At 40.8% G+C, this 22,458-nt stretch overlaps 1 protein-coding gene across 1 annotated transcript in view; it reads left to right on the top strand.

Moving 5' to 3' along the window:
- Positions 1-22,458, top strand: part of Spidr (scaffold protein involved in DNA repair) — a 270,432-nt gene that overhangs the window by 238,577 nt on the left and 9,397 nt on the right. The window contains exons 12-16 of the mRNA XM_028778256.1: positions 2,630-2,717; positions 4,208-4,351; positions 4,441-4,500; positions 15,345-15,549; positions 16,318-16,464. Coding sequence (XP_028634089.1) covers positions 2,630-2,717; positions 4,208-4,351; positions 4,441-4,500; positions 15,345-15,549; positions 16,318-16,464 — 644 coding nt within the window. The remainder of the gene's footprint in view (positions 1-2,629; positions 2,718-4,207; positions 4,352-4,440; positions 4,501-15,344; positions 15,550-16,317; positions 16,465-22,458) is intronic.

The raw sequence follows: 22,458 nt of genomic DNA on the forward strand, positions 1-22,458 counted from the left end.
CTCTCTCTCTCTCTCTCTCTCTCTCTCTCTCTCTCTCTCTCTCTCTCTCTCTCACGCACACACACACTGTATAAATATATAGATAGAACTTGTGTAGTCTGTTTGGTGTATAATTTCACGGATGACCATTTGGTATTGGATAAGACTTTTTCTTCCCCTCAGCATTCTTCAGTTGACTGTAGTTGTGTTCAGAGCCAGGGCTCAGTGAGATTTCCCTCTTTGTTTTGACATGTGTTTTGTTTTGTAGCTGTCCAGGATTGGTTAGCATAATAGAATAGTTGCAAGTGTCTTCTACTCCTCTTCTCACAGCCTTTGTCATTTTACTGTTCCCTGTACTGTGTAGCTGACAGCTCATGTAGCCAAAACACAGAGATGCCACACACAAGCCCTACAGAAGCCTGTTTTTATGTATGGATCGTGTGGGGAATCTCTAAAGGTTTCTATTTACTTCCTAGGAAGAGATGTTTTTGTGTGGTGCTCTGGGGAAGTCCTGTGCCACTGACCTGCACACCAACTGTATCTTTTTGCATTAGCCTCTTGCCCTACTCATATTCTGTTTCTTCATAGAACTCTGTGGTTGAAATGCTCACATAAGTGGATTATGGTCATACTCTTGTGATGCTAGCACTCCAGAGACCATAGTATACAGAGTTCCAGGCCACCCTTGGGCTACAGTGAGAGATTGTTGTTTACTTAAAGTAGAAACACTTTTAAGTAAAAACAGCACATAAATGTATGGATCTAACTGTACAATTTTAAGTACAGCAACATACGATGGCTAACATGGTAGGTATCTGTTCTAGACCTAGAAAATCTCATAGAAGGTTTTTTTTTTTCTGGGTCTTCAAGTCTATTCCATTGATCTTCCTGTTTGTCTCTGTACCAATACCATGCAGTTTTTATCACTATTGCTCTGTAGTACAGCTTGAGGTCAGGAATGGTGATTCTTCCAGAAGTTCTTTTATTGTTAAGAATTGTTTTCACTATCCTGGGTATTTTGTTTTTCCACATATAATTGAGACTTGCTCTTTCCATGTCTGTGAAGAATTGTGTTGGAATTTTGATGGGTACTGTGTTAAATCTATAGATTGCTGTTTTGTTTTTTTTTTTTGTCAAGGTCATGGAACAGGAGCTAGGGTGAAAATCATTTGAACATTTGATCATCCTGCCTCTACTCCCTGAGAGCTGGAATTCCAGATTTGTAAGCCACCATGTGGCTGCTGGAAATTGAACTCAGGACCTCTGGAAGAACACTCAGTGCTTTTAACCACTGACCCATCACTCCAGCCCAAATTAAAAGTTTTTTAAAGATTCCTCGTGTGTGTGTGTGTGTGTGTGTGTGTGTGTGTGTGTGTGTGCATGCTTGCATGTTTATGCATACTACATGTATATGTTCTATTGCTGTGAAGAGACAACATGACCATGACAACTCTTATTTTAAAAGAAGCATTTAGTTGGAGCATAGGTTTCATCCATTTTCATCAGGGTGGGGAGCAGGGCACCACCCAGGCAGACATGGTGCTGGAGAAGTAGCTCAGAGCTCTCGATCCAAATCCACAGGCATCAGGAAGAGAGAGACACTGAGACTGGAGTTTTGAAAACCCAAAGCCCACCCCCAGTGACAGAATTTCTCCAAGACCATATCTACTTCAGCAAAGCCATGCTATGTAATCCCTCTGCATGCATGCATGCACACACACACGCGCACACACACACACTTCAATGTGTATCCCCAGCTGGTCTGCAACTTACATAGATTTGCCTGTCTCTCCCTTTTAGTGCTAGGATCAAAAATATGTGTCACCAGCCTAAGATTTTTCAAAATTCAAAAACCAAGATAAAAGTTCTTGCCACTGTGGCACATGCATCCAAATAGACATGTACAGGGGACGATAGTAGTGATAATTATATACAAGGCATACATGGTTATGTATTTTAACTATAAATGTTTTATAATTTTGTATTAAACATATGTACATACATACACACACACACACACACACACACACACACATACAAAACAATCCAAATATTGCTTCCAACCCTTCTCAGATAACCACTCAAAACAATTTTAGTCTTTGAGTCACTGCTTTTTATTTAGCCATATAACTATGTCTTTATCCTTAAGGTTCTTATTTTCACTGTTTTGACTGTTTTCATATTTCTTTTTCTTTTATGTATATTAGTATATTGTCTGCATGTATGTCTGTGTGAGGGTGTCAGATCCTCTGGAACTGGAGGCGCATCACTTGTGAGCTGCCATGTGGTTACTGGAAATTGAACCCTGATCCTCTGGAAGAGCAGCTAGTAGGTCCTCTTAACCACTAAGCTGTCTCTCTAGCCCTGTTTTTGTTGTTGGTTTGGTTTGGTTTGGTTATTTCTTGCTATTGGTAGCTGGGATGTCTTCAAACTCTTGATTTTCTTACCTTAGGCTCCATGCACTGGAGTTGAGGTGTGGATGCCTGTTCTTCAGGTGTTTTCTGTATATTCATTTCAGTAATGACATGCCACGTGCAGGTTCATCACAGTGTAAAGAACTGTTTTAAGTTTCTGAATATCTTGCTGTCTAATACTTTATTGGCAAATGTTTGCTAATGAATTTTTCCAACAGTGTCTCTTCTTGTTCCAGGACACCAGGGCTCTTCAGTTTAATTGACAGTTTGTGGCCCCCAGTGATACCTTTGACCAAGGCTTCCTGTGGCCAGCCCAGTGGTGAGGTAAGCCCAGCCTTGGAAAAGTCCTTTGTGCACAGACACCTGCCCTACTCAGGAACTGACTTATGCACTCCCACTGTAGTCATATGGCCCATGTCATTTCTTGGGTAACAAGAGCTGTACAGCTCGTTCCGTTGTCTGGAGTGATGTATGAATGCCATCTAGGATTGTGACTGCAGTTCCTCTCCAGTGCCAACATTCTCATGATTCTTTTTCCTGTTTCTCCAGTAAATTCTTAATAAATTCTTGTTTATATTTCAGTTTTTGTGAGAAATACATATTTTTGTATTTTGGCCTCACTCTGGAGCCTGTACTGACCTTAAACTCAAAACAGTCCATATGCTTCAGCTTCCCAAGTATTGTGATTACAAGTGTGGACCACCAAACTCACTCATGATATTGCAAGTCAAATTCTTAGTTGGCGCCATTCTGAAGCAGACACTATGTCTTTCACATTTCTTTGTACTTATCAGTTAGAACTTAAACAAGATCCACAGTTAGTCAGCAGAAATCTCCCTTTCCCTCACCACATTGTGAAGAAATGTGCGCACATGCATTCATCCAACAGGCACATATGGAGGCCAAGGCTTGATGTCAGAATATCTTTCTTTAATTGCTTCTCCACCTCGGGTGTTTGATAGAGGATCTCTCTCAAACCTGGATTACACCATTTTGATTAGATTGCCTGACTAGTGAGCTGTTGGGGTCCTTCTGTCTCCATACCCCTTGTTTGTGGGTTCTGGAGAACTGAACTTTGTGGCAAGAACTTGCCCTACTGAGCCTTCTCCCCAGTTTCTCATAGCTGGCTTTTGACCAGGGTGCTACATACATGACATATGAGTATGTGCTAAAGAGCATAGTCTTTCTCAAAAATCCCTGTCTGTAGATTATAAAAGAAGAAATAACCTCTAAATGGTACTTTCAGTATACTTTCAAGAATAAATTTTTTCTCCTTCTGTTTTGTTTTGACACTGGGCCTTAGGATATATCTTAGGATGACCTTAAAGTCCTGATGCCCCTTCTTCTCCCTCCCAAGAGTTGAAATTATAGGTTTATGTCTAGCCTGAAGACTAAGTCTAAAATGAAATGTTAAATCTACACAAAGTATTCTTATGCTTGGTCTCCCAGATGTACAAAGTAACCTGTTTCTTATCTAACCTTCCCTTGGGAATATACATCCAAAAGCAAATTGTACTTGTGTTCGTGCATGTGTGTTCACTCCAGTCTCAGGAATTAAAGCTAGGGTCTTCTTCATACTGGGTATGTTGCCACTGAATTATATACGTGCCTCTAAATGGCACAGGCTGGTCATGAAGTCTTTCTGTAGCCCAGGTAAGCCTTGAACTTGTGATCTTTGTATTTCTGCCTCCCAAGCTGCGATCACAGCCCTGCACCATCAAGCCAATCGTAATCATGTGTATACTAAAGAACTTATGTTAATAATATTTTTCAATCTTTTAAAAGACATTCTTATTTTCCTTTATGCTAAACAGACAAAGACTCATCTGCCTCCTCCTATCTTCTGTTATATCTTCTCTGCACATCCGAGTCTCGGACAAATTGATGCAATTGAAGGAGACCCCATTTCTAAGCTTTACCAGCCTCCAGTTGTCCGCTGCTTAAAGGAAATCCTCCAGGTAATGGCTGTGTTTCTAACAAGTTCTTCAAATACTTTTATTGCTTCTATGTGCTTTGTAGTATTTTCAGTCTTTCTATGTCTTTCCAGACTATTGAGTGCAGCACACGTTGCAGCTTCTATGCCAAAGTGATTTATCAAAGACCACAGGTAATATCTCTGTCTCTTTGTCAGTCTGTCTGTCTGTCTTCCCTACCCCCCTCTCCTATGGAAAATCTATTGGAAACTAGCAGGATGACATAATAGAAAAGTGTGTCTAAACCCTAGATTAAACCCATGATTTACCCTCCAAGTTTGGAGCCATTCTTCTTTGTGTAAACTATATGGAGCACTTCTGGGTCTTGTTGTTGCTGTGGTTTTTAATTTTGGTTTCTTTTAGAGTTGTTTCTATTAGGGAGCTATTGGAGATGTTTGTTTGTTTGTTTGTTTGTTTGTTTTGTGTTTCTCTAATCTTTGGTCAGTAAAAAAAACTATAAAAGTACCCCCCAAAAATGTTTAATTTCTAATTGAGTCTCTAGTGGGTTGCACGTATATAAATAAAATTCAAATCATGACATCATATAAACATATTAGCTTCTTCCTCAACTATAATAGAGGGCAGACAGGTTTTTTATTTGTTCCTTTGTTTTTGTTTTGTTTTGTTTTGTTTTTTTGAAACAGGGTTTCTCTGTGTGTCCTGGAAATCACTCTATAGCTCAGGCCGTCCTGGAACTCACCATGTAGACCAGGCTGGCCTTGAATTCTGAGGGATCACGAGTGCTTCTGCCTCCCAAGTGCTGAGACTAAAAGCATGCAGCAGTACCCCCCAGTTCCTTTAAAGGGCCAGATAGTTCATATGCTGTAGTTCTTGGGTCATGCAGTGTCTGCAACACTTAGTTGGTTTTCGTGTGCAGTATGAAAGCAGACATACTGACATTCATAAATGAGTAAACAGATTTTTTTTTTTTTTAAAGAAAACACTTCCACTAAATCTAAGGCAAAAGGAAGGCTGGCTCTGTGTTTTACATGAGTCTACAGAATACCTGGCGTATGATGACACCCTGAGCATCTGAGACTTCCCGTTACTTCACATTCTAGGCACAGGACTCTGCAGAGCAGAGGTGGTACCAATGCCATTTGCCCTTCAGGGAGATGCTGTAGCTCAGAGGCTCAGAGTGAGAAGGACAGGGTCAAATGTCAGTAACAAGTAAAGGGAAACAGAGTGGCAGAAGAAGACATGTTGAGGCCTATACTCAGGGGCCTGGGTAGGCATGTTGACAGCCTTATATGTAATAAGCAGATTCCAAATATGCAAGAGCAATCATCTTGGCTTTCAGAGGTGTGGGATGTCTGAAGGTCCTATGGCAAGGAACAAGTTGGGAACCCAGAACTACCGTCCATGTTCAAATACTTTTTCTAAGTTACGTGTAGCTATAAGAATTCTTTAACAGAGTTTATGTTTTAGAATAGTGTGTGGCATATATAAAATCAAGGATAAGGTAAAAACTTTCCCATAGATGTCCTGCTTCGTACACACATAGTCCCCTCTTATTGTCTCCCACCGTTGACACAGTCACCTAGAGTTCCTAGTGAATGATACTTATTATTTTCAATTATAATTTGGGACAGAATCATTATTCTATCATGAAAGACCTCTGTCCCCTGCCTGTTCATCCCTTCCTCCTGCAGACCCTTTAGTAGACAGTGAAACCCAGAGTGCCAGCATGTTCTTTTTTTTTATTGGATATTTTATTTACATTTCAGATGTGATCCTCTTTCCTCGTTTCCCTCCCACCCAGGAACCCTCTATCCTATCCCCCCTCCTCCTCCTGCTATGAGGATGTGCCCCCACACACCCACCCACTCCCACCTCCCCACCCACGATTTCCCCCACACTGGGGCATCCAGCCTTCACTAGACCAAGAACTTCCCCTCCCACCTATGCCCATCAATGCTGTCCTCCCCTACATATACAGCTGGAGCCATGGGTCCCTCCCTATGTGTTCCCAGACTGATGGTTTAGACCCTGGGAGCTCTGGTTGGTTGGTATTATTGCTTTCCACATAGGGCCACAAACCCTTTCAGCTACTTCAGTATTCTCTCTCACTCCTCCATTGGGAACTCCTTGATCAGTTCAATGGTTAGCTGTGAGCATCCACCTCTGTATATGTCAGGGTCTCGCAGACCTCTAAGAGACAGCTATATCAGGCTCCTGTCAGCATGCACTTCCTGGCATCCACATCAGCATCTACCATTGGTGACTGCACATAGGATGGATACCCAGATGGAGTAGTCTCCAGATAGCCCCTCCTTCAGTTTCTGTCCCATGCTTTGTCTCCATATTTGCTCCCATGAGTATTTTGTTACTCCTTCTAAGAAAGACTGAAGCACTCACACTTTGGTCTTCCTTCTTCATGAGATTCAAGTGGTCTGTGAGTTGTATCGTGGATATTTTGAGCTTTTGGGCTAATATCCACTTATCAGTGAGTGCATACCATATGTGTTCTTTTGTGATTGGGTTACCTCACTCAGGATGATATTTTCTAGTTCCATCCATTTGCCTAAGAATTTCTAAATACAGGGATGGTTCAATATTCAGAAATCCATCAATGTAATACACTATATAAACAAACTCAAAGAAAAAAAGCCACGTGATCATATCACTAGATGCTGAGAAAGCATTTGACAAAATTCTACATCCCTTCACGGTAAAAGTCTTGGAAAGATCAGGAATTCAATGCCCATATCTAAACATAGTAAAAGCAATATACAACAAACCAGTAGCCAACATCAAACTAAATGGAGAGATATTTGAAGCATTCTCACTAAATACAGGGACTAGACAAGGCTGCCCACTCTCTCCCTATCTATTCAATGTAGTACACGAAGTCCTAGCCAGAGCAATTAGACACCAAATTGAGGTCAAAGGGATACAAACTGGAAAGAAAAGTGAAAATATCAGTATTTGCAGATGATATGATAGTATACTTAAGTGACCCCAAAACTTTCACCAGAGAATTCATGAACCTTATCAACAGCTTCTGCAAGGTGACTGAATGTAAAATTAACTCAAACAAATCAGTATCGTTCCTCTACTCAAAGGATAAACAGGCTGAGAAAGAAACTAGGGAACTGACACCTTTCACAATGGTCACAAATATTATAAAATACCTTGGTGTGAATCTAACCAAGCAAGTGAAAGATCTGTATGACAAGAACTTCAAGTCTCTGAAGAAAGAAATCAAAGAAGATCTCAGAAGATGGAAAGATCTCCCATGCTCATGGATTGGTAGGATGAATATAGTAAAAATATCCACCTTGCCAAAAGCAATCTACAGATTCAATGCAATCCCCAGTAAAATCCCAGCATGTTCTAATTATAGAGTACACACCATTTTCACATTGCTTTTTTTCTTTCCATACTAAACATTTAGGTACCCATGTCTCATCAATGACTTGAAAGCTCATTTCCTATAACAGTCAGTAATAAGTATTCTGTTATCTAGATGTATCAAAGTTCATTTATCTGTTTACCTACTGTAATGGTCAATATTGATTTTCAACCTGACAGAACCAAAAATCACCTAGGAGACAAACCTTTGAACATGTTTGAGGGAGTTTCTAGACTAGGTCAAAGGAAGTGGAAAGAGGTTAAATCAGAGTAGTGCCTTCCTTGGGCTGGATCTCTCCAGAGTCAGCCTACAAAGAGGACAAAGGTCACTAAAGCTATGCTCCAAGCAGGTAGGTTCACTCCTAGCCAAGCAGCACAACTCAACAGCATTGTCCATGCAGTTCTTGTTTTTAGGCATATCCAATGAGCATGGGAGATCTTTCCATCTTCTGAGATCTTCTTCGATTTCTTTCTTCAGGGACTTGAAGTTCTTGTCATACAGGTCTTTCACTTGCTTGGTTAGATTCACAACAAGGTATTTTATATTATTTGTAAGTATTGTCAAGGGTGTCATTTCCCTAATTTTTTTTCAGTCTGTTTATCTTTCATGTAGAGGAAGGCTACTGATTTGTTTGAGTTGATTTTATAACCAGCCACTTTGCTGAAGTTGTGTATCAGGTTTAGGAGTTCTCTGGTGGAAGTTTGGGGGTCATGAAAGTATACTATCATATCATCTGCAAATAGTGATACTTTGACTTCTTCCTTTCCTATTTGTATCCCTTTGACTTCTTTTTGTTGTCTAATTGCTCTGGCTAGGACTTCCAGTACTATATTGAATAGGTAGGGGGAGAGTGGGCAGCCTTGTCTAGTCCCTGATTTTCCTGGGATTGCTTCAAGTTTCTCTCCATTTAGTTTGATGTTGGCTACTGGTTTGCTGTAAATTGCTTTTACTATGTTTAGGTAGGGGCCTTGACTTCCTGATCTTTCCAAGACTTTTATCATGAAGGGATGTTAAATTTTGTCAAATGCTTTCTCAGCATCTAGTGAGATGATCATCTGTTTTTTTTCTTTGAGTTTGTTTATATAGTGGATTACATTGATGGATTTCCAAATATTGAGCCATCCCTGCATTCCTGGGATAAAACCTACTTGATCATGATGGATTATTGTTTTGATGTGTGCTTGGATTTCAATTTTATTGAGTATTTTTGCATCGATGTTCATAAGGGAGATTGGTCTGAAGTTCTCTTTCTTTGTTGTGTCTTTGTGGGGTTTGGGTATGAGTGTAATTGTAGCTTCATAGAATGAATTGGGTAATGTTCCTTCTGTTTCTATTTTGTGGAATAGTTTGAAGAGAATTGGTATTAGGTCTTCCTTGAAGGTCTGATAGAATTCAGCACTAAAACCATCTGGTCCTGGGCTTTTTTTAGTGGGGAGACTTTTAATGACTGCTGCTATTTCCCTAGGGGTTATGGGACTATTTAGGTAGTTTATTAGCTCCTGATTTAACTTTGGTACCTGGTATCTGTCTAGGAAGTTGTCCATTTAATCCAGGATTTCTAGTTTTGTTGAGTATAGGCTTTTGTAGTAGGATCTGATGATTTTTTGAATTTCCTCAGTTTCTGTTGTTATGTCTCCCTTTTCAGTTCTGATTTTATTAATTTAGATACTGTCTCTGTGCCCTCTGGTCAATCTGGCTAACGGTTTATCTATCTTGTTGGTTTTCTCAAAGAACCAGCTCCTGGTTTTGTTGATATTTTGTATAGTTCTTTCTGTTTCTATTTGGTTGATTTCAGCCCTGAGTTTGATTATTTCCTGCCTTCTACTCCTCCTGGGTGTATTTGCTTCTTTTTGTTCTAGAGCTTTTAGTTGTGCAGTCAAGTTGTTAGTGTGTGCTCTTTCCAGTTTCTTTTTGTAGGCACTTAGAGCTATGAGTTTTCCTCTTAGCACTGCCTTCATGGAGTCCCACAAGTTTTGGTATGATGTGTCCTCATTTTCATTGAATTCTAAAAAGTCTTTAATTTCTTTATTTCATCATTGAGTAGAGAGTTGTTCAGTTTCCATGTGCACATGGGTTTTCCATTGGTTTTGTCATTATTAAAGACCAGTCTTAGTCCGTGGTGATCTGATAAGATGCAAGGGATTATTTCACTCTTTTTGTATCTGTAGAGGGTTGTTTTGTGACCAGTTATATGGTCTATTTTGGAGAAGGTACCATGAGGTGCTGAGAAAAAGGTATATTCTTTTGTTTTAGGATGAAATGTTCTATAGATGTCTGTTAAGTCCATTTGGTTCATAACTTCTGTTAATGTCAAAATGTCTCAGGTTAGTTTCTGTTTCCATGATCTGTCCATTGCTGAGAGTGGGGTGTTGAAATCCCCCACTATTATTGTGTGAGGTGTAATGTGTGTTTTGAGCTTTAGTAAAGTTTCTTTTATGTATGTAGGTGCCCTTGCATTTGGAGCATAGATGTTCAGAATTGAGAGTTCACCTTGGTAGATTTTTCCTTTGATGAGTATGAAGTGTCCTTCCTTATCTTTTTTGATTAATTTTGGATGAAAGTCGATTTTATTTGATATTAGAATGGCTACTCCAGCTTGTTTCGTGGGACCATTGGCTTGGAAAATAGTTTTCCACCCTTTTATTCTGAGGTAGTGTCTGTCTTTGTCACTGAGGTGCGTTTCTTGTATGCAGCAAAATTCTGGGTCCTGTTTGTGTATCCAGTCTGATAGTCTGCATCTTTTTATTGGGGAATTGAGACCATTGATGTTAAGAGATATTAAGGAAAAATGATTGTGGCTTCCTGTTATTTTTGTTATTAGAGGTAGAATTATGTTTGTATAGTTATCTTCTTTTGGGGTTGTTGGAAAATTACTTCCTTGCTTTTTCTAGGTTGTAGTTTCCCTCCTTGTGTTGGCGTTTTCCATCAATTATCCTTTGAAGTGCTGGGTTTGTGGGAAGATATTGTGCAAATTTGGTTTTGTCATGGAATATCTTGGTTTCACCATCTATAGTGATTGAGAGTTTTGCTGGGTATAGTAATCTGGGCTGGCAATTGTGTTCTCTTAGTGTCTGTATGATGTCAGTCCAGGCTCTTCTGGCTTTTATAGTCTCTGGTGAGAAGTCTGGTGTAATTCTTATAGGTCTGCCTTTATATGTTACTTGACCTTTTTCCCTTACTGCTTTTAGTATTTTTTCTTTGTACATCTGATGTTTTGATTATTATGTGACGGGAGGTATTTCTTTTCTTGTCTAGTCTATTTGGTGTTCTGCAGGCTTCTTGTATGTTTATGGGCATCTTGTTCTTTAGGTTAGGGATGCTTTCCTCAATAATTTTGTTGAAGATATTTACTGGCCCTTTAAGTTGGGAATCTTCATTCTCATCTATACCTATTATCCTTAGGTTTGGTCTTCTCATTGCATTTTCTTTGACAACTGTGTCAATATTTTCCATAGTATCTTCTGCATTTGAGATTCTTCTATCTCTTGTATTCGGTTGGTGATGCTTTCATCTATGACTCCTGATCTCTTTCTTAGGTTTTCTATCTCCATGGTTGTCTCCCTTTGAGCTTTCTTTATTGTTTCTATTTCCATTTTCAGATCCTGAATGTTTTTGTTTAATTCCTTCTTTGTGTTTTCTTGCATTTCTTTAAGGGATTTCTGTGATTCCTCTTTAAGGGCTTCTACCTGTTTACTTGTACTCTCCTGCATTTCTTTAAGGGAGTTACTTATGTCCTTCTTAAAATCCTCTATCATCATCATGAGAAGTGATTTTAATTCTGAATCCTGCTTTTCCGGTGTGATGGGGTGTCCAGGGCTTGCTATATTGGGAGAACTGGGTACTGATGATGCCAAGAAACTTTGGTTTCTGTTGCTTATGTTCTTGCACTTGGCTTTCGCCATCTGGTTAACTCTAGGGTTAACTCTGCCCTCACTGTGTAAGACTGGAGTCTGTATTTCCAGTTATCTTGCTTGTGGCAGAGCTCCTCAGAGTCCAGATGTCTCTGTGGTCTTATGATCCTAATCTCCTGGGTGGAAGAACTCCTGGGTCTCAGGCCACCTCTTGGATCTGGAAATCCTTCTGCTCTGGGTGCAGTGGTTCCTCTAGGATGGCTCAGGATACTATGTCTCCCAAGTGCAAACCACCTTGGTGTCTGCTGCTCTGAGTGCAATGGCTCCTCTAGGATGGCTCAGGATTCAGTATCTCCACAGGAGCAGACCAACTCTGTGTCTGCCCCATCCCAAAGGACCAGGCAGGGGCAGAAGGGAAGTGGAATTCCAGAGGGCACGGTTTGGGTAGCTGGTGTATCCTGAATGTTTCTGGCTCCCAAATGTATCTCTGGGGCTTAGGGAGTGAGATGGAGTTCTTACAGGCTGCTCTGAGTGCAGTGGCTCCCCTAGGATGGCTCAGGATTCAGTATCTCCACAGGACCAGACCAACTCTGTGTCTGCCCCAGCCCAAAGGACAGGGAGGGGCTGAAGGGAAGTGGAATTCCAGAGGGGCAGGGTTTGGGTTGCTGGTGTGTCCTGAGTGTCCCTGGCTCCCAGATGTATCTCTGGGGCTTAGGGAGTGAGATGGAATTCTTACCGGCTGCTCTGAGTGCAGTGGCTCCTCTAGGATGGCTCAGGATTCAGTATCTCCACAGGAGCAGACCAACTCTGTCTGCCCCAGCCCAAAGGACCAGGCAAGGGCAGAAGGGAACTCATTATGATTCTTGCCTGAATTAATTATACTTTTATTGTGGCCAAATGGTGATTTTTAGCTTAGCATTTCTTCTGCATTTATTAGATATTATTTTGCTACAATTATCTTTTCACTCATCCGTTTAGTTAGGTCACTTAGTTATCGACCTACTATGACAAAGTGGATTAATTAATTATTTTTATTTTTTATGTATTTATGTAAATTTTTACTTGGCCTTATAAACCAATAGATTTATTGCTGTTGCGGTTAGTTATAGAAGTATATGAGAAGGGTTCTGATGACTCTCCTATAGTCATTGTTTATTGCATACATAATACTGGGAAGGGGCTTTCTGAATCTTCATGTTTCATGAGCTTCCTGAATCTTATGAACCTCCTTCCACTTTCTAGTAAGGAGTCCCAATTCTGATGAAATGGCTATACAATCCTCTGTTCCTTCCTATGGCTCTTACATTCTTTCTGTCTTCTCTTCAGTGATAGTCCTTTTCCCTTAGAGGAGGTAATATAAATATCTGGGTGAGGATTTTTGTTTTTTTATTTTCTTTTTATTCATTTCTTGATGAATGTTGAGTCACTGTACCACATCAATAGTCTCTGTTTTCAACAGTTTGACAAGTTGTGAGATACAGTAACTATTGCCCATTGGAGAAAGGAAGGAAGGGAGGGAGGGAGGGAGGGAGGGAGGGAGGGAGGGAGGGAGGGAGGGAAGGAAGGAAGGAAGGAAGGAAGGAAGGAAGGAAGGAAGGAAGGAAGGCAGGAGAGAAAGAAGGAGAGAGAGCGAGGGTTCCTCCGTGTCCAAGACTGACAATAGTGGTACTCTGGTATGTGAGTTAGGAGCATCTCCTGGCTCATCTCTGATGAACACATTGGCTTGCTAAGCCTATACTCCTGCTCGGAGGACTTAGGAATTAAAAGGTGAGCCAACACAGACATTTTAGGATCCTTTGTGGCTCAATTACAGTTGCACTACCTCAAGTTTGTGCAGTCTCACCATGAATGGCAATCTCAGGGAAACTGCACTGTCGGTCCCCTCCTTTTTCATCCAGCAGGTTTTATATAATCCGTACTGTTATTCATTCAGTGTTCTTGTTTTTCCAGCTTTAAGTTATCTCTCTAGTCCTTTGAACATACTTATATCCGTGGTGGTTTAAATGAGAAATGTCTTCCAAAGGCTCCTATATGTGACTACTTGGTCTCCAGTTGGTAGTCCTGTTTGGAAAGTTTGTGGAATCTTTAGGAAATGATAGTTTTTTGGTGAGAAGTATGTGACTTGGAGAGGGCTGTGAGAGATCCTTCCCTCCCTCCCTCTCTCCTGATCTTTCTCCCGACTTGCTTTTTGCACCTAACATGTGATGGCTTCACTTCCTGGTTGATAACCAGCCGCACACTCCTGTTGTCATGCCGTCCCCATCATTATGCACCGTGTCCCTTTTGGAACTACTAACTAAAATAAACGTTCTCTTCCAAGTTGCTGTTGTTTGGGGCATTTATAATAGCAACAGGATAGTGGCTGAGCATCATTCTTTGAATTCTTTCTCTATGACACAGTGAGATGTTCCCAGCTGACCTTTGGTTGTTTGTTTTCATTGTTTTTGCCTTTCAGTGTGTGCACATGTGCACATGGTATGTGCATGCATATGTGTGTGTCTGTGTGTGACTTTGTGTGAACACATCCCCTTGTGGAGGCCAGAGGACTGCTGATGAGGTTCAGCTCCCCTTCTTCCTCATGGGTCCTGGGGAATAAACTCAGATTGTCAGGTTTGGCAGCAGGCACCTTTATCCACTGAAAATGTCTGTCCATCTCGCTCTTAGGTCTTCTAACTTTAGAATCAGCCATCTCTTCAAGGAGCACTGGTGAATTTTAAAGGAATAATGATACTTAGAAACCCATATCTAGTTCTAGTTAGTCTTGCTTCTGTTGAGATGTAGTTGCTTTTAGCCCTTTCTGTGAGTAGAGTGAGGAGGCAGATATGCATGTGTACACACACAGTGTACACCAGTGTGTGGTGGCTAATGTGTCTGTCTAAAGTCACCTCACACACCAATACCTCCTACCATAGACCATCACCACTGGATTTGCTCATGACGTCCCTTGGGTAATTTCCTCTCCAGCTGAATTTGGTGGTTTGAAGATGAAAGCAGGAAGATCAGGAGTTCAAGATGACCCTTGATTCCATAGGGAATTTGAGGCCAATCTTCCCTTACCAACAGGGAGAAGCCTGACTCTGTTTATATTTTCCTCAGTAATATTTACTTTTTGTAGTCTCCTCCCTAATGATATAGGACCCCCTCTTCACCTTAACCACATCTCCTAAGCATACCATCCACTTCAGACACATCAACTGAACTCTAAACCAGCTTAGGTCCTGGGCCTACACATTACACTTGACTTGCATTTGTATCTACTTATGTAAGTTCTGACCCACTGGAAGAGGCAGAGTGACAGTTTACTAGAACTTCTAGAAGTATCACAACTCCTGAAAATGACCAAAAAAAAATGACAAAACTGATAAAAATGAAACACATGCACCAGGGTTGTTATACCTGTTTTATATCAAAGTTGTCTGCAAGAGCACACAAGGTTTGTTCCTAACCCTTAGGAAACAGGTAGGGATCCAGAGAGCATATATGCACTGAGCAGAAGACAGCACTGTGCCTACAGATATAGGCCTGGGAAGGAAAAACACTGCCCTCTGTCCCTTTAGAGGACTGTAACAGGCAGAGTGGATGTAACTGTGTCAGTGGGTACTAATCTAATAACTTTGATATGTAAACTTTATTATATATTTTAAAGTATTTTTGAGATAATATATTAAATTATGAGTATAAGTAACCACCGAGATTGCTTTTAAAAGGTTTTGGCTATACACAGCTAATATTTTGTTTGTTTGTCTGTTTGTCTTTTACTTTTGAATTGTAGCTAAAGAATCTTTTGGCAGAAAAGGAAATCTGGCTGCTAGTGACAGACATCACCCTACAAACACAGGATGAACGGGACCACTATCTTCCCAAAACCCTGCCAGTGTATATAGCTCCTTCATGTGTGCTGAGCCCAGAGGTTGTAGAAGAACTTGCCATGCCAATGTCTCATAACTTACTCTTCAGGGACGCTCTTCAAGACAACGGTATGTCTTGATTGCTTGGGTAGAGTGACTGCTTAGTGCATGCACTGAGACTCCATCCTCTTTCACAAAGCCCAGCACAAGTCTAGCCTTGGGATGGAGAAGCCATCTTATCAGCCATGAGCTCTCATTGCTTCTTGCCAAGGCCACCTGATAGGAGCCAGCACCTTAAGTTGTAGTAAGCATGGAGAGACATTATTGGCCACTCCATGACTATTAACAGCACCTGTGCTTACCTGGAGACCACCTACAGCCATGGCCTAGATGTCCCTTTTTAAAAACCAAAAGCTAGGGAACATGGTATATGTTTGCCCTGTAACAAAGGCCTATAACCCAAAACATGGGGTCCTGAGGCAGGAATATCATAAGTTACAAAACAGCCTGCATCACAGTGAGACCCTATTTCAAAACAAAATTAATAATAATAATAATATTAATACAGTAGGCTTTAGATCAGTCTATACCTTTTCTTGGAATCAAATACTTACATTTCTTTTTTCATTTTATTTAGGTATTACCTTGAATACCATAAAATTCACTCTTTCCAATTTTATCTGAATGTAGTACCTTTGTTCTTTTTCAACTTAGTTCACTGGGGTCTTTAAGATGCATTTCCACGTAGACTCTTATGTACTGGACATGTCTGACATTAACAACAGACCAGCCCCTATCTACACCTTTCTTCCTATAGAGCTTGTTTGTGAAAGAGGCTGGCTGGAAAATCCATGCTTTCCTTAATTGCTTAAGTAATCTGAAGTATCTCCATGGCAGGTCAGATTGTTTGTATTGAACGGACAGTCCTCCTACCCCAGAAACATCTTTTGCATGTACCTTCTGCTTCCTGTGAGTTGCCTGGCCCAGTAACACTAGATGAACTGAGCTCCCTGACATCTGTCAACTCCATTTGCAGTGTGCAAGGTAGGTAGCCCTCTGATTAGAAGCAGAATTTCTACTGCCATGTTATTTTAAATATACTGCTAAATAAGTTTTATTGTCTATGTTCCAGATGTTGGCTATAGAGGAACAGAATAAGAAGAGGGTCTTTTATTGTGGACTTGGAGTCTATATAAGAAAATTTAAATCAGGTACATGCACAGTCAAACAGGACTCCAATGTCTCAAATGAGGCAGAGTAAGATCTAGGAAGGCTCCATAAAGTCTGAATCCTTGGACATCTGCAATGGCTCAGCAAATGAAGGTGTTTGCCCCCAAATCCAGTGGCCTAAGTTCAGTGTCCACTATGGACACAGTATAAAAAGAGCCAATTCTTACAAGTTGTTCTCTGTCCTGTGCATGTGTACAAGTGCATGCTTGTGTGTATGTGTAACACACACCAAAAATAAATAAATAAATAATTTTAAAAACCTGGATTCTTAAATCAAGATCTGAAAGATACATCAATGGTTGGGAAGAGGAACAAGATCTGTAAAGATAACTGACAGGAGAGAGCTGACAAGCAGATAGAGAAGGGTGGGTAGGCTTGGATAGAGGGAGGTACCAAGAAGAAGATGGAGAGACAGCCAACTGTCAAGAATATAGTCTGTTGTGCACAGAAGTAGGCAGCTTCAGTATTGACAAAGTCACGAGATAACCATCTATACACTGAGAACACCCTGTGGTTTTACATAGGGAGTGGTTGAAGAAACTAGCATTGAAGACTTAGGGGTATAGTCTAGATTCCATTCTGAAGATAGAAAGGGGACCAAGAGGCAATAGTGCAGTAACAGAGAACTAATTTTACAGGGTAAATGGAGGAGCAGGTGTCTTTAGGATGAACACTGATGGGTCGGGTAATATGTCAGGTCAAGAGGAGCATACATAGAGAACAGGTGCAGCTACCTGTAAGCTTCTACCTCAGGCCAGGAGGCATCCATGGCAGGACTCCCTTAATTGGACATAGAATATGAGGCAACTTTGAGGGCATACCTGTGTCTTGCTTGAAACTTTGGCTATTTGCTTGTTGTGCTTCCCATTGTCGTTTAGCATATATTGATTATGTATGATAATGTATTTCATCATGACAATATAATACATATACATAAAGCATTTAATCATATTCACCACTTACTGCCTTCTCTTTCCTCCTTCACTCCCACTGATTCCCTTGTTTCAATAGTTGTTTTCTTTAGAGGTAGCTTATAGTTGGGTTTTTTGTTGTTTTTTTGTTTTTTGGGGTTTTTTGGGGTTTTTTTGGTTTTTCGATACAGGGTTTCTCTGTGTAGCCCTGGCTGTCCTGGAACTCACTCTGTAGACCAGGCTGGCCTCAAACTCAGAAATCCACCTGCCTCTGCCTCCCAAGTGCTGAAATTAAAGGTGTGCGCCACCACCGCCCGGCTCATAGTTGTATTTTTAATGTTTATTTTATTTTTAATTATGTGTATTTGTATGTGACTGCTAAGTATGTGCACATGAGTGCAGATGCCCTCAGGAGCCAGAGTGTTGGCTCCCCCTGAAGCTAGACTTAAAGACAGTTGTGAGCTCCCCAGCGTGGGTGCTGGAATCTGAACTCAGGACCTCTCCAAGAATGGTACATACTCTGTACCATGGAGCCATCTCTCCAGATCACTCAATTATATTTTAATAAGCTTATAAAATAGTTGATTTTGGTGTTTTTGAAGCATGAGGAAGAGATGTGTCAGCAACTGGTTGTATATATGAATCCAGAGATGAAAATAGTATCAGTACTTTTTTCTTTAACTCAATGAAAATTATTTCATAATAAAAGTAATACATGTGCATTGAAGCAGTTCTACTATATACTGGAGCTGCTGTGCCCCACCACCATATGAAGCCTTGAAGGGAGTGAAGTACTGCAGGCAGGGCATCTGTCTGGGGTGCTAGAAGTTCATACAGGTACAGGCAAGCCTTCAGGGACAAGCTGCCCCTCTGCCAGCACATTCATAGGATGTCCCAGTACTTTCTTACCTATCATTTCCAGTTTCTTCAAAGAAGGATTTCAGGGGCCAGGTCTATGTTTTGTGGATTTTACTTTTGTGGCATTCTGGAGATGGAACCCAGGGTCTTGCTAATATTTATCACGTGCTGTATCACTGAGCTCCATCTCCAGCCCTCATGAGCTTTATTAAAACCTTTACATGCTTTGTGGTTCACTTATTCAAAGTGTTTTAATATGCTCACAAAATTGTGCAAGCATCACTATAACCTTGCACCAAAACCAGCAAACCAAACACTAGCACATGCTTCCTCCCACACCTTTAACAAGTCATCTGTCTGCTTTCTGTTTCTATGAGTTTGCCTGCTCTGGACTATTTGCCATTGTTGATTATTTGAGACAGAATCTCTTGTAGTCGTTGAAGTCCTAATCCCTGGGTGTGGGTGGCAGTTGCAGGCATACACCTTCATGCCTACTTTGTTTTGTTGTTGTCTGTCAGACATTCTCTTAAGTGTGTCTGTGTAAGTGCCTACACATTCTATGTGTTCCACATGCATGCTGGGCCTGTGAAGGTCAGAAGAGGGTGTTAGGTGTCCTGGAACTGGAGTTGTAGCAGTTGTGAGCCACCTGATACAGTTGCTGAGAACCAAACCTAGGTCCTTTGCAAGATGATCAAGTACTCATAACCAGACTCCTCTCTCCAGCCAGTAGTTGCTACTTTTTTGAATAGCTTCCTCCTGTGGCCTAAGCTATATCCTGCAACTCACTGTGTAATTCAGGCTAGCCTTGAATTTGAAATCCTACTAGCTCAGCCTTCTGATTCCAAACCAGCATACTTAGCTGTAAACTTACATTTTTTTTTATTTTCATCATCATCCTTATGTGTGTATGCATGTGAACATCATCATCATGGTGTGTGCATGCGTATGTAGGGTGTACACATGTGGAGATCAATTTTGTGAAGTCAGTTTTCTTCTTCCACCTTTACGAGTGCCCCTGTAATGGAACTCAGTTCATCAGACTTGCATGGCACTTACCCACACTGAGGTATCTCCTTGGCCTGACTTCTGTTTTTCAGATGATTCAATGTGTTTTATGAGCCAGGATATTGTCTTTTGACGTGAATTTTCTCTCTAAACGTAAGAATGCATTTTCCTGCTATTGCATAAAAATATCAGATAATGTCAGTTCAATCCTGTTGATCCGCGGAGCTGTCAGTGCATGTTGTACATCCAGCACCTACCGTTCTTCTGCTGCTTCTGTTACTCACAGTCAACAGGCAGAAGTGTTGGTTTGGGGTTATACGTGTGAATTTAATCTTCATACAAGTTCCATCTCTTTGTTTCATGTATTTTCTTAAATTTTGTTTTGTTTTTGGTTGTATTGACCTAGAATCTCTATGTAGACTATTGTAGCCTTGAGAGCTGCCTGTGTCTGCTTCCCGAGTGCCTGAATTAAAGCACACCCCTTCCCGAGTGCCGGGATTAAGGCACACTCCTGGCTCTTCATGTATTTTGATGCACTGTTAGATGCATACACATTAATGAATTGACCTTGTTGTCTTTACTTAATAATTATTTCTAATCCCAATAATTTTCAGTACTCTGAGGTTTGCCGTGTCTCAAATTAAAATTATGCCAGCATTCTCTCACTAGTTTTAGCATTGTGGCTGCTTTGTTCTTCCACTTTATGTTTAATCCACCTCTGTTTTTATATATAATGGAAATTTCTTTTATCTTATCTATGCTGATAATGTTTTCTTTTAATTTGTATAATAAGATCATCCACATTCACAAGAGTTACTGTTACAGTTGACTAGCACAGCTTTTTAAATGCATTGCTTTTGGATCCCTTTTATTTATTTTTCTACTCTATTTTTAGGGGTGTTTTGTTTTATTTTGTTTGCTCCATTTGCATTGAGCATTCAGTGCATTCTGTTTTCTTTCAGTATTTCAATTTAAGACTTAAAGTCATAGTGAACATGGTACTGCATGTCAAATTAAGCTGCATAGTGAAATTCATCATAAAAATTAAAATAAAGTAAAATCTTTTAGAAGTGAACTAGTGGGTGGTTGTCCTGGAGTTTCTGATATATACTTAACAAACCTCAGGTCAGCTCTCAGACGACACTGCAGTTCTGTTTCCTGTGGGACTGTTACTAGCCAAGCATGGTCCATTCTCATAGTGCGCACTTGAGAGGCAGACGTTAAAATCACCCTAATAGAGAGCAACCTGATGCACATAGCTAAGTCAGGGCTGTGGTGAGACTTGGTCCTGGAAAGCAAGCTTGTGAACACACTCAGTTACATCACTACTGTTTACTTTGCTTGTGAACACTCCCAATTTGCATCACTACTGTTTGCTTGTGAGCACACTCAGGTACATCACTACTGTTTTCTTTGCATGTGAGCACCACCAGTTACATCATTGTTTGCTTATGAGCATACCCCAGTCACTTCACTACTGTTTCTTTAACCTGCTCATACAGTGTAAGTATTGAATACATGGCTGTTACTGTCATTTAAAAAAAAAAAACCTATTAAATCAACAGTAGCTTATTTGTCAATTTAGACTTTCACTCATGATATTTTTCCTACAGACATACATTTCTGAGATTTTCCTTCTATCTCAACATTCTCTAGTAGCATTCACAGTGGGTTCCCTCTGTTTCCTGGCCAGCTCTGAAGCTGTCTTGGAGGCCTGAGTGTGGATAAGCCCAGTATGTAAACGTGGCATGACACAGGGTACTGCAGATCCTCTATACGAGAAAACAGAGTAACAAAGATTGGCTCTACCTGCCAGAAGGGATGCCCCCAGCAAAGACCCTCCAGCTATCCAGGTGACCTGAGGGCAAATGCACAGACGACTGGATCCACACTGGTCTTTGTCATCGGGACCCCTCTCAGTTTTGTTGTTGTTGTTGTTGTTGTTGTTGTTGTTTGGGGTTTTTTTGTTTTTTTTGGTTTTTGTGTTTTGTTTTGTTTTGTTTTCGAGACAGGGTTTCTCTGTGTAGCCCTGGCTGTCCTGGAACTCACTCTGTAGACCAGGCTGGCCTCAAACTTAGAAATCCACCTGCCTCTGCCTCCCAAGTGCTGGGATTAAAGGTGTGTATGTGCCACCACTGCCCGGCTAGTGTGGTTCTTTCTTCACATCTACCTTTTGAAAGCCTTTTCTAAATGAATTAATAGCTAATGTGTATGCTGAGCCTGTCAGTGAGAGAATTCTGTGTATCAGACAGAGTAAATAAGGGTTTTGGGTAGTAAAGCCTTGAGTGAGTCCAGGAAATGAAGCAGGCTTTTCTTTCAATGCTCATGTAAACTGCTGCTTGGATACCAACCATTCAGTGCTATACCTCCCAGCTGTCTCTCAAATCTGTCTTAAAATTATATGATATTATTTCCAAGGTTTATAAACTCAGATGAAATACATTTCTTTAGCTTGTGCCTGATTCTCAAATTTAAAGGAAATTACTTAATCCCACATAAAGGCTGGTAACACCCTCAGATACCCTAGAGTAAAAAGGAACTTTGATTAGTAGCAGCCTACTTTTTATTGACTAATTTACAAAAAGAAGACTGAGATATATCCGAGTGCTTGCCTGACATCCTCAAGACCCTAGGTTCAATGCTCAGTACTGTAAGGTGGGGAAAAACAGATTAGAGAAAGAGACTTGGGCTACAAAATGACCAGAATCAGGGCACCAGCTGGTGTTTAGGGATATTGCCTAGTCTCTCCCTCTCGACTTCTGTAGCTCCTTAGCTAAGGAGATGTTGGCAGCTAATAGCAACTAGGAGAGAAGAACCCAGTTTTTAAGGGTACAGCCCCTGGTGAACCACCCAGCCTCTAGTGAAAAGTCATGCACCCAGGGGTGATGTACAGCACATACTACATGGTGCAGGGATGACACAAAGTTGATTGGGTAGGGAAGGACAGGTGGGTCTTTGAGGACTGGAGCATGAGCGTGATAAAAATGCATGGTATAAAGTAACCAATTTTTCAGGTAACCAATAAGAAATGACA

Source organism: Grammomys surdaster, unplaced genomic scaffold (assembly GCF_004785775.1).
Source record: "Grammomys surdaster isolate TR1022 unplaced genomic scaffold, NIH_TR_1.0 331, whole genome shotgun sequence".
In the NCBI taxonomy this organism is placed as follows: domain Eukaryota; kingdom Metazoa; phylum Chordata; class Mammalia; order Rodentia; family Muridae; genus Grammomys; species Grammomys surdaster.